Source organism: Anabrus simplex, chromosome 7 (assembly GCF_040414725.1).
Source record: "Anabrus simplex isolate iqAnaSimp1 chromosome 7, ASM4041472v1, whole genome shotgun sequence".
Lineage (NCBI taxonomy): Eukaryota > Metazoa > Arthropoda > Insecta > Orthoptera > Tettigoniidae > Anabrus > Anabrus simplex.
Window position 1 is genome coordinate 227125107 of NC_090271.1, and position 12158 is coordinate 227137264.

Here is a 12158-nt window from a genome sequence, read left to right on the forward strand (position 1 = left end):
GAACATGGGACGTTATGAACATCCTCACTGTTATTACAGCAATAATATCACACAAAGAATCGTCTTTGACAACTCAACTTAAAACCATCTTCAGGGTTGCCGATGGGATTCGAACACACTATGTCCCAAAGGTAAGCTCCCAGCTGCGAGACTATAACCGCACTGGCCAACTTGCTCGGTTAAAATTCTCTTGACCGTCCTCTACAACACTTTTGTTGCATCTGCTATTTTTCGTTGTACTTTTAACAGTTCTCTTGTATACATTTCTTGTGTTTTATCTTTCTGTTCTCAGCTTCCTTTTTCAAAAAACTATGAACACTGAACAATCTTTTGCATCTGTTCTCTTGTTGTCTGAACTTCAGTTCAAAATTTTCAGCGGCATGATTCACTTCGTGCACAATGGTGGGAATAGGTACTGATGATGAACCAATTTGTACAGCTACTGCTTAGTCAAGTCTGTCACAAGAAGCAGCCCCTTGTCTTCCCTTCCCACCATTCTTCTGCATTCCACTAGTATACTAGCTGTCAATCAACATACAATAGGTCCGCCATCAGGCTTTGCTTAATGTTTCAAGTGCCAAATTGATTTGAGGCAGTTATAAAACGTGTACTACAGCAATGACCGACAACAGTCAGGAACAATGAAACTGATGCATCTCGCGTTCTCTCCAGAATTAAAACTTGTCACGATAATCTGTATGCAACTTACTCAGGCGCTTAGGATCTTATGACTGGTGCTTACGATAACCTGGTGTTCTGTATATTACTGATGATGGTTATGATAATGTATTTACCAGGTGAGTTGGCCGTGCGGTTAGGGGTGCGCGGCTGTGAGCTTGCATCCAGGAGATAGTAGGTTCGAATCCCACTGACAGCAGCCCTGAAGATGATTTTCCGTGGTTTCCCATTTTCACACCAGGCAAATGCTGGAGCTGTACCTTAATTAAGGCCATGGCTGCTTCCTTCCTATTCTTAGGCCTTTCCTGTCCCATCGTCGCCATAAGACATATCTGTGTCGGTGCGACGTAAAGCCACTAGCAAAAAACAAGACATTTTATTTTTTTACGATGTTTTTACCCTATAGATTCATTTAACGGTTACGATAACTATTCCAGCATGTGCAGTGGAGTCCAACTGACGTATCAACATCGTAACCTCAATTTTGACAAAAATGTTGCTTATGATACTTTACTTTTCCAGGGATAACATGATCTGGTCCTGGTGATGTCTCAACAGCTATACCTTTTGGTGCTAAAATGATCTCTTCCAAAGAGATGTTGAGTTGATAGGATATGCAATCGTTGCTGGATGAAGAGAAAGAAATTATTTTTAATGTCACAAATAGGAATTTTGCATTGTTTTCCATTATTTCTTAGTTTTATGCAGACTGCTTCATCCTTAAACTTGAAATCAAGTTTCTTGTTTGTTTTTTTTTTCCAACACACTGGACATTGCCTTTATGTTTTTTTGCGAATGCACGTTTGAAATGCCGCCCTTACCCCCATGTGAGATACTGAAATCACACCTACAAATACTACAAAATGCAAATGTTGGGCCTCTTCTTGTTTCAGTTGTATACAGGAAGATATCTTCGTACAAACTTTTAAACGTCATGTCATATTTCTTCATCATAACACCAAGGAACCAACAAAATCACTCAGGCTGAAATTCACAATAGCCTACCGGTCTATCAATACCAACACAATGCAAGTTATACACAAATCATATAACTTCAGATGTGAAACAGATAACACAATAGCTGAGTTTGTCATGTTATACTCTTAGTCCAAAATTATCTGCAGGATATTTTAAAAATCGGGAGAATTAATACATTAAGCCGGAAGGTGGGAAAAATGGTGTAAAATCGGGTGTCTCCCACCTAAATTGGCAGAGTTGTATGGGTTCTTTTATTTTGAAGCAATCCTGACTTCACGTCTGATTTTAGAGGATTGAATTAACCCTCTTGCACTCAGCCTATATGCAGGGGATTGCTCGAAGCAGCTCGAACTAATTTTTGTTTTTTTTGCAACCAAATTACAAAAATCAACACGTAAACATTTTAACACGTATTAAAATAAATCACACGAATATATGAGAAACTATGAACATTTCAGAAATGAATATATCTTGGATGTATTATCATTGTTAAAGCTGAAAAAAATTTAAACTTTGAAAATAATTTTTGAAAAATAAATAATGGTTTTAAATGACATAAAAATCAGACATGATTGCCACTTTCTTATTTACTCTTAAATCTGAAAAAAAAATAACCTTTAAATCTGAATAATTTGATATTAATGATGCGTGTGCTGCAGTTCACTCATGAAGTATGACAAAGTTATTCATTGTGGACGTAACTGTTATCGATGTCAGGTTCTTCAAGGTCTGATGCACGGTGTGCAGGTGACTGCACGAAAATCTTCAGGAGTAAAATCGTCACTTCCAACATAACTGGAATTACATGAATCACTTTCGACAAAAAACAAAACACTATTATTGTAAAAATCATCGGAAAATTCAAGGATATTGGAATCATGGCCCAGCCATTATGATAAAAAGATGATGCAAGCATGTGCAACAACCGCGTAATGAGAGGATAAAAAATGAAATGAAATGACGTATGGCTTTTATTGCTGGGAGTGTCCGAGGACATGTTCGGCTCGCTAGGTGCAGATCTTTTGATTTGACACTCGTAGGCAACCTGTGCGTCATAATGAAGATGAAATGATGATGAAGACAACACATACACCCAGCCCCCGTGCCAGTGTGATTAACCAATAATGGTTAAAATTCCCGACCCTGCCGGGACTCAAACCTGGGATCCCTGTGACCAAAGGCCAGCACGCTAACCATTTAGACATGGAGCCGGACAATGAGGAGGTTTATAATTATAATTTGAGAAGTACAGTGAACATATGATATACCAAAGTAACAAAACAAACTATAAACTAAACTGATAGCAAGATCAAATTGTTGTATTCGTAAGTTAACCAAAACCAGATCCACGCAATATCCATGAACAACCACAACATAAACATTCACGGTCAACAGATATCATTTGTCGAAGATAAAAATATTTCGTAGGGCTGATGGGTATATCTGTTGAGTACAATGCAAATTCAACGCTTTAAGTTACTGTCACAGTCATCTATTACCATTTAACAGCCACACAAATGACTAAAATCTGTTAGCAGGACAGAGCCGATGCATCGGCGCCGCGAGTGCTCCTGCCTTAACCTCTCGCGCCGATATCGGCGCACCGAGTGCAAGAGGGTTAAGGAGGACAAGCCTACATACATGGCTTTCGTAAATCTTGAAAAGGTATTTGATAATGTTGATTGGACCAAGCCATTTGAGATTCTGAAGGTGATCGGGATCAAATATCGAGAACGAAGAATTATCTACAATCTGTACAACGATCAGTCTACAGTGATAAGAACCGAGGGCATTGAAAAAGCAGCAGCAATCCAGAAAGGAGTGAGGCAAGGCTGCAGTTTGTCTCCCCTCCTTTTCAATGTTTATACAGAATAGGCAATAAAGAAATCAAAGAGGAATTTGGGAAGGGAATCACAATAAATGGAGAAGAAATCAAAACCCTGAGATTTGCTTTTTTGCTAGTGGCTTTACGTCACGCTGACACAGATAGGTCTTATGGCAATGATGGGGTAGAAAAGGCCAAGGAGTTGGAAGGAAGCAGCCGTAGCCTTAATTAAGGTACAGCCCCAGCATTTGCCTGGTGTGAAAATGGGAAACCACGGAAAACCATCTACAGGGCTGCCGACAGTGGGGTTCGAACCCACTATCTCTCAAATACTGGATACTGGCTGCACTTAAGCGACTGCAGCTATCGAGCTTGGTGAAATGAAATTTTAATTGAAGTAGATGAATATTATTACTTGGGCAGTAAAATAACTAACGATGGCAGAAGTAAGGAGGACATAAAATGCAGACTAGCACAAGCAAAGAAGGCCTTTCTTAAGAAAAGAAATTTGCTCACTTCAAATATTGATATAGGAAGAAAGATGTTTTTGAAGACTTTTGCCTGGAGCGTGACATTGTATGGAATCGAAACATGGATGATAACGAGCTCAGAAAGAAAGAGAATAGAAGCTTTTGAAATGTGATGTTACAGAAGAATGCTGAAGGTGAGAAGGCTAGATCGGATCATTGATGCTGAATTGAATTGGTGAGAGGAGATCGATTTGGCTAAATTTGACCAGAAGAAGAGATAGAATGATACGACACATCTTAAGACACCCAGGATTGTGTAGTTTGTTTTTGAGGGAAGTGTAGGCGGTAAGAATGGTAGGAGTGTAAGAATGGTAGGAGTATACCAGGGTATGAATATGACAAGCAGATGTGGGATGCAGCAGTTACATAGAAATGAAAATATTAGCACAGGATAGGGTGGCATGGAGAGCTGCATCAAATCAGTCTATGGTCTGATGACTCAAACACCAACATAGCTATTTTACAGTGAAAATGATATTAAAGAGAAATATAATGTACTACCTTATTTGTGAATGTGGTATAAACCAAGCAAGGTGTGGCAGGCTGGTTGGGCTTGAGATTATACAAGCCAGAACAGAAAGCACGTACACTTTCTTCTAATTGAAATCGAACACTTCTCTTCTCTTGATCTAAGATGTATGTCTGTCCATCCCATGAACAAGCTATAATGTTGTCACCATTACCTTCTCCATCAGTCATGTACAACTTGGTCAATGCAAACAGCTGATGATCCACTTGAATCGACCTGGAAAAAAAAAAGTCTTGTATAATTCGTAGCGAGGGTTATCCTTCAATTTACAAACCATTTCCATAAGGTAATGTGGTAAAAGCAAGTAAAATGTATTGTTTGTGACAAAAGAATGCCACTTCATATCGGACAGTGGTATGGCCAGTTGTGCTGCACGAAGTTGTTAAGTTTATTGTTATAAAAAATCCTAAATACCAGCTATACACCATGGAAATAAGAATGCTTTGTTGGACATCTATCCCACTACCCATGTAAGGAACAATGCAATTTGGTAAATAGTGGGTATTGCGCCAATTGCAGAAATAAATGGGAGAGAAGTGCCTCCAACACTACAGCCAAGTCGAGCATGCAGCGTTTGGCACAGATGCCAACTCTGTCCTCCATTATTTCAACAACATTGAAGACCAATGTCCCAGGGAACAGAATGTACAAAATGATGTTCATTGACCCAAAAAGTGGACCCACTGCCAGTAGGGTATTGCTAGGAGGAGGAGGAGGAGGAGGAGGAGGAGGAGGAGTACAGTTATTTCTGCATCAATTTCTCTTATCAAGACAAATTTTGAATCTTTGGAATATGGTAATATGGTAACACTGGGCAATGCATGTTTAAAACATTGACTTTCAAATTACATAGATTTCTACAGTTGTCGGTTATCATTAATTAAGAAATTAAAGTTAATATGTTAATATATTTTTTCATAGGGTAGGACGGGTCTCACCACATCAGGAATTCATGCTTCAGGAAACAACTTCCACGTACACAGTGATTCACTGTGTTACAACCTACTTTCAACTGAAAAGTATTTGGAAATAATAATAATAATAATAATAATAATAATAATAATAATAATAATAATAATAATAATAATAATAATAATAATAATAATAATAATAATAATAATAATAATAATAATAACAACAACAACAACAACAACAACAACAACACGTTGGTCGAGTCATAAGTCATGGCAACTATTTTTTTTCTCGCGCGAACAGGAGACAACACAGAAAATCCAAGATATACATTTGGAAATGTACGGTATGTACTTGCGTATGATACCACTAGATGGTGTATTTAAACAACAGTTGGGTCTAAGCATGTCCCCAAGTTCAGTGTGTGAGTGAGAGCATCACAAAATGGAAGTCAACAAGCAGGAGCAACGACCGTATATTAAAATAGCAGTTCTCCGCGGCAGAAATGCACGCCAATGCCATGCAGAGCTGCAGGAAGCATTAGTTGTGCATGCCATGCCCTACAGAACAGTGGCAAGGTGGTTGGAGATGTTCAAACGGAGTAGAGTATCAACTGCCGATTTGCCTCGCCCAGGCTGTACAGTGTCCATGGACAAAGATGTACGGATAATGGTGATCGATTAGTGTTTACACGAGGACAGGCGCTGGACTCTAGCGGAATTGCAAGAACATACAGCAATACCAGCGGCAACAATACGGCCCATTTTACACAAGGACCTATAGATGCGTAAACTTTGTGCAAAGTGGGTGCAACGTCACTTAACTGAAGTACAGAAGTGGACTCGTTACGAAACATGTCGCATCAATCTGGAGAGGTTTCAGCAAGGACAAGCCATGTTGAATCGCATTCTTGCAGTCGATGAAACATGAGCACGTGCTTATGAACCTGAACTGAAGAGACAGTCAAGGTGAATGGCGTCGTCAGGGGTCACCACGGAGACAGAAGGTTCGATAAAATCAGTCGCCCAATAAGGTTATGGTAATTCTGACATACGATGTTCAAGGTGTTCTTATGTGCCATCCAGTGCGTGAGGGGCACACTGTCAATGCAGTTTATTACAATTCCTTTTTGTTGTACCAACTGTGCCGTGCAGTGCAAACCAAACATCCAGATCTTTTGGACAACGCCATAATCCTACACGATAGCACGACACCTCACACAGCAGCCATCGTTCAGCGTCGTTTACAACGGTGGGGATGGGAGGTTCTTCCACACTCGCCTTATTCACCTGATCTGAGCCCATGTGACTATGATCTAATCCCCAAAGTCAAGAAGCCATCACGTGAACAACGGTTTGCTAACAAAGAGGACATCATAATAGCATTTCAGAGAGAGGTGTCGCACGTTAGAGATACACATGCAGCGAATGGTATTCAATGCTTGCCCCACCGCTGGCAACGCACAGTGGAAACCTTGCATGATTATTTCGAAGGTCTGTAACCAGTGGAGACCTGTCCTTTGTACATAGTCTTGTGTATTTGCTGTCTATACCATAATAAAACAATGTTTACCAATGGCCTGTGTTCTGTCACTTTCCTACGAGAATCTCCTGAAGTCGGAATTTGTCTTCAGGCACTATGCATAAGTACATGACCTATATTTCCAAATGCATATCTTAGATTTTCCGTGTTGTCTCCTGTTTGCGAGAAAAAGAATAGTTACCATGACTTATGACTCGACCCTCGTCATAATAATAATAATCATGATAATAATAATAATAATGTGCATCAGTGGTAGAGTGTCAGCCTCTGGATCCCATGATAGAGGGTTCAAACCTGGCAAAGGTAGTTGGATTTTTCAAGGGCGGAAAAAAAGTCCATTCGATGCTCCATGTCATACGATGTCAGCATGTAAAAGATCTCTGGTGTTTGGTGTTTACCCAAAAACTTCATTCAAACTCAGCCATAGACGCCAAAGAGAGATTCAGTTGACTGCCATCTAGTAGACCTTGAGTAAAATGGAATGTCAAAATTGACGAACGGACAACAGCCAGATGGCGTCAAATTAAAATGTCTGCACGCGTTAGGCAAGGCCATATTATTATTATTATTATTATTATTATTATTATTATTATTATTATTAACTATCTGGTAATATTATACGACATGTTACTCATGTTACTAGCATCTGACAAATTTTGTAGTTCTTTTGCATTTTGTTGCCACCAATTGCTCTGTATATCCCTTATGTTAGCTTGACATTTCTCCTTCAGCTCTTAAAAGTGTGTTTTCTTTATCTGAGAAGATGGATGTGTGAAAGATTAAAAGGCATCCCGCTTGGCATTGATAATGTTGATTATGGCTTCATTATTATCACCGAAACAGTCTTGTCTTTTCCTCTTCTCAAAGCCAACAGCACATTCTGCTGATTGTTAGGTAATACTCTGGAGCATGGTTGATTCAGAAACTACATCTTTTGAGTTGATTGGGTTGTGTGACAAGTGATTTAAAATACAGTTCCAGTATTCTGTGGCAAGAGCTTTATTCGTAAGATTACCAGTGTCAAATTTCCTTCTGGGAGGGTGCATGAGAAGACACATTGCTTCTGATGGATGGGAATCCTAAGTCGACTAAGAAGTTTATGATCTGTCCAATAGTCATCAATGTTTCTTACTATCTTTGTGATCAGGACATCTCTTCCGTCACCGTTGCTGGGTACATAGTCAATGAGATGCCAGTGTTTGGATCGTGGGCGCATCCATGTTATTTTTAAGCAGTTGGGAATTTGGAAGTGTGTATTTGTGATGAACACACGCAGGGTCACGAGTCTTTCATTTACTGTGGTTGATGTGAGTCGAAGTCTGTTCATTAACTTTGATTCAACCGCAAATCCAATACCATGAATGCGATGTTCCCCTTCCTACTTTCCTTTCGAAAAGATGGCTTGATTTATTTGTGCTTTGCCCGACAGTCTGGTTTCACGCAGTGCAGCAATGTCAATGTTAAGTCTTGACAGCTTGTGGGTTATAGGAGCTGTCCTTTCGGTCTAGTAGCGTTCTGATGTACCAGGTGCCTACAGTTAGAACGTTATTCTTTGTTTGCTGATTTCGACTGCATGAATTAGGGCGATCCTATCAGTGCAGTTTCCTAGACAGGTTCAAATGTGACTACTGATGTTTAGCCCATATTTTCTAGAGCCTTCCGCATATGGGGTGGGCAGCGGTGATCCTAAATAGGCCTGCCCAGTCACAGATGGAGGACCAGATCCCTGAGGGACTCAGGAAGGCGACCATCACACATCTGCCTCCAACGTGCAGATCCAGACTAGAAGCTCCCAGTTTCACCCAAAACTTGATTTCGCCTTCCTTATCCCATCGCCATTGGACTTTTGAACAGCAGGCGAAATTGCCACGGGCGAAACTTTACTTAAGGTGGACTACAATTTGCCAGGAAGTGGCCCACAAATTATGATTCCAGAGCCATTCATCGCAGCACATATAGCATAAGACATGTGGTTTAAAGCACCTGAATTGCCACAAACTGCCACAGACTCGATAATCTTTGAGTTGCGTCTTTGTAGCCAGTCTGTTTGGCACAGCCTCTTCGGCTTGCACAGTCGTTAGGTACCAGGGTTCCTCTTCCGCCTGCTTAACAGTTGAAAGTGAACCGGGCTCGATAGCTGCAGTCGCTTAAGTGCAGCCAGTATTCAGTATTCGGGAGATAGTAGGTTCGAACCCCACTGTCAGCAGCCCTGAAAATGGTTTTCCATGGTTTCCCATTTTCACACCAGGCAAATGTTGGGGCTGTACCTTAATGAAGGCCACGGCTGCTTCCTTTCAACTCCTAGCCCTTTCCCATCCCATCGTCGCCATAAGACCTATCTGTGTCGGTGCAACGTAAAGGAACTAGCAAAAAAAGTTGCAAGTGATAAATATAATTATTGATCAATATTGAAGATACTATAAGTAGGATACTAAGTAGTTTATTAGTCACCTATTCAATACATTAGGACAGCTCTTATTACCCACAAGCTGTCAATGTATTGAATAGGTGACTAATTAACTATTTAGCATCCTGCTTAACAATTGCCACTGTATTTCTGTACTAATTGCACAATCGATCTATTTCCTTAGGAGTAGAATTAGGACACCGTTTATTGTTTTTATCCAACATTTTCGCTCCCAGAAGTAAACAAAACATAATTGATAGTCATTGTTTCTAAGAAGTCACTGCTACCAAGATCGTATCTTTCCTTGTTCACCTCTGTTTACCTTAGGCTCAACAGAGGTTTAATCTCTAGTTATAGTTTAACTCAATCTTCAGTTTAAACCTTCATTATAACACCGGCCCCCAGTCTGGTAAATGTCATCCTCACAGATTTCCCAGTGTTGTATCAAGAGATAGACAAATGTCAGTTGATGATCCTGAATGAAAGAGTAACAAAGACCAAATTTCCTCTGGCAAAATTGTCAAATCATACACACTCATTAACAGTATATTTGCTGCAAGCTCGCAACGATAAGAAGTTTAAGATAGCCATCACACCTGCTCTTATTCCAGCTCTTTTTAGGTACTACCATGACTCACCTGCAGGTGTGTGTTTAAGGCATGTAAAAAAATCAATTATTTCATGGATATTTCATGGATATGTAATTTTTTTTTTTTTTTGCTAGTTGCTTCACGTCGCACCGACACAGATAGGTCTTATGGCGACGATAGGACAGGGAAGAGCTAGGAGTTGGAAGGAAGCAGCCGTGGCCTTAAAGTACAGCCCCTACCGGGCGAGTTGGCCGTGCGCGTAGAGGCGCACGGCTGTGAGCTTGTATCCGGGAGATAGTAGGTTCGAATCCCACTATCGGCAGCCCTGAAGATGGTTTTCCGTGGTTTCCCATTTTCACACCAGGCAAATGCTGGGGCTGTACCTTAATTAAGGCCACGGCCGCTTCCTTCCAACTCCTAGGCCTTTCCTATCCCATCGTCGCCATAAGACCTATCTGTGTCGGTGCGACGTTAAGCCCCTAGTAAAAAAAAAAGTACAGCCCCAGCATTTGCCTGGTGTGAAAATGGGAAACCACGGAAAACCATCTTCAGGGCTGCCGACAGTGGGGTTCAAACCTACTATCTCCCGAATACTGGATACTGGCCGCAATTACGTGACTGCAGCTATCGAGCTCGGTGATATGGAAATTAAGGGGATGGTTGAAGCCTGTTAATCTGTGTCATCAGTAAACCCAATTTAAATACTTGTGTTGGATTTTTGGCTACATGATCTATGGAAAGGTTATATATAGATCACAATGGACTGTTCCCGAAGTTCTGACTGGGCCACCAGTTCACCTTCGTGGGCATATACGGATTTTCCCACTTTTACTGGATATTCCCAACCAGGCTTGCGAATGCCCGAACTACTATATTAAAATTAAACTCCATCTTTTCTTCTTTTGGTCCATGTAAGTTTATTATGTCTGACAACATAAACGTTTTCACGTGTCATCAGTTCAAGAAGTTCTGTTTTGATTGATCAATTTTCCACGTCACTACCACACCTTATTATCCTAATCCATCCTTTGCTGAGCGAGTTAATAGCAATCTGAGATTTGCACTTATTGCATGTCACTGCTCTGATCACTCTAGATGGGATTCTAGCTTACATAGGATTCAATATGCTTTTAACACTGCTGTCCACAAACTGCACTGAAAACCCTGATGTCCTTAACCCGGCAACGCCGTACGGTACCATATATTTCCAGTGCACCTTACTTCAGATTTTACAATAAACAGAGAGGTGGATGATCCGATCCGCCTAGTCAATACTATGCGTTAATTTTTTTAAATATTTACCTTTCACCTTAACATTATGTCTAGTACATGTTTTGAGAATATGCACTTTCTCTTCTTCAGCTAGTTAAATTAAAATTCCTGTATACAATAAGACCTATTGTTGCGCCCACCAAATTAGGCAGGTGAGGAAAACTGCGCTGTCGTCAGATATGGGAACGGCGAAGCGACAGATGGTCGAGAGTCGCTTACCTCTGAGCACAGATTGGCAACGCTGATCATGCAGTACTGTCTAGTTAAAGCCCATCCGCTCCAGGCCACCTTACCGAGTCATTCCCTGTCATGCATCGGTTGAGCTCGCACTGTAAGTGCAGTTAAACATGGATAGTAAGTAAATGTGACATTTTTTCGGGTCAGTTATCTGAAAAGGTCGAAGTAGGTGCGAGAAACGAACAAGAAAATACTCTAAAGCGTCGTCGGTTGGAAGGGCTTAAGAAGAAGGATTTAGTCAGCCAGACAAAATCCATAATTGTGAATGTATTGCAATACGTGCAGAAATTGGCGGACTCAAATATTTCGCAGACTGAACTTCAAGAAAAGCCAAGAATTGACTGCAAAATGTGTAATTTTAGCCTTCGTTCGGTCCAGAGATGTGTTAATGAAGCAAAATATTCACCCAACCATAAAATACTTTCATCTTCAAGGAAAACTTGATAAATTAGCTCTCTTTTGAGGCAATAAGGTATATGATTTTTCACGAGAGTTTAATCCTGATGTAAACAAGGCATGTCCACGCCTCAGCCAAAGAAAGAGTTGTGATTCGCTGAGCGTGTAGTATCGACCTCCGCCCCGTCAACGTCTCGTGTTCGGACATACAGTGCTGCGCATATTACCTAAAATAGACGAGGAACAGTTTTTGAGCTGTGCG

General features: G+C 40.6%; 1 protein-coding gene across 1 annotated transcript in view; it reads right to left on the reverse strand.

The window, feature by feature from the left end:
* LOC136877490 (KICSTOR complex protein ITFG2) overlaps positions 1 to 12158 on the reverse strand; it is a 126709-nt gene that overhangs the window by 30421 nt on the left and 84130 nt on the right. Inside the window, exon 4 of the mRNA XM_067151584.2 lies at positions 4513 to 4756. Coding sequence (XP_067007685.2) covers positions 4513 to 4756 — 244 coding nt within the window. The remainder of the gene's footprint in view (positions 1 to 4512; positions 4757 to 12158) is intronic.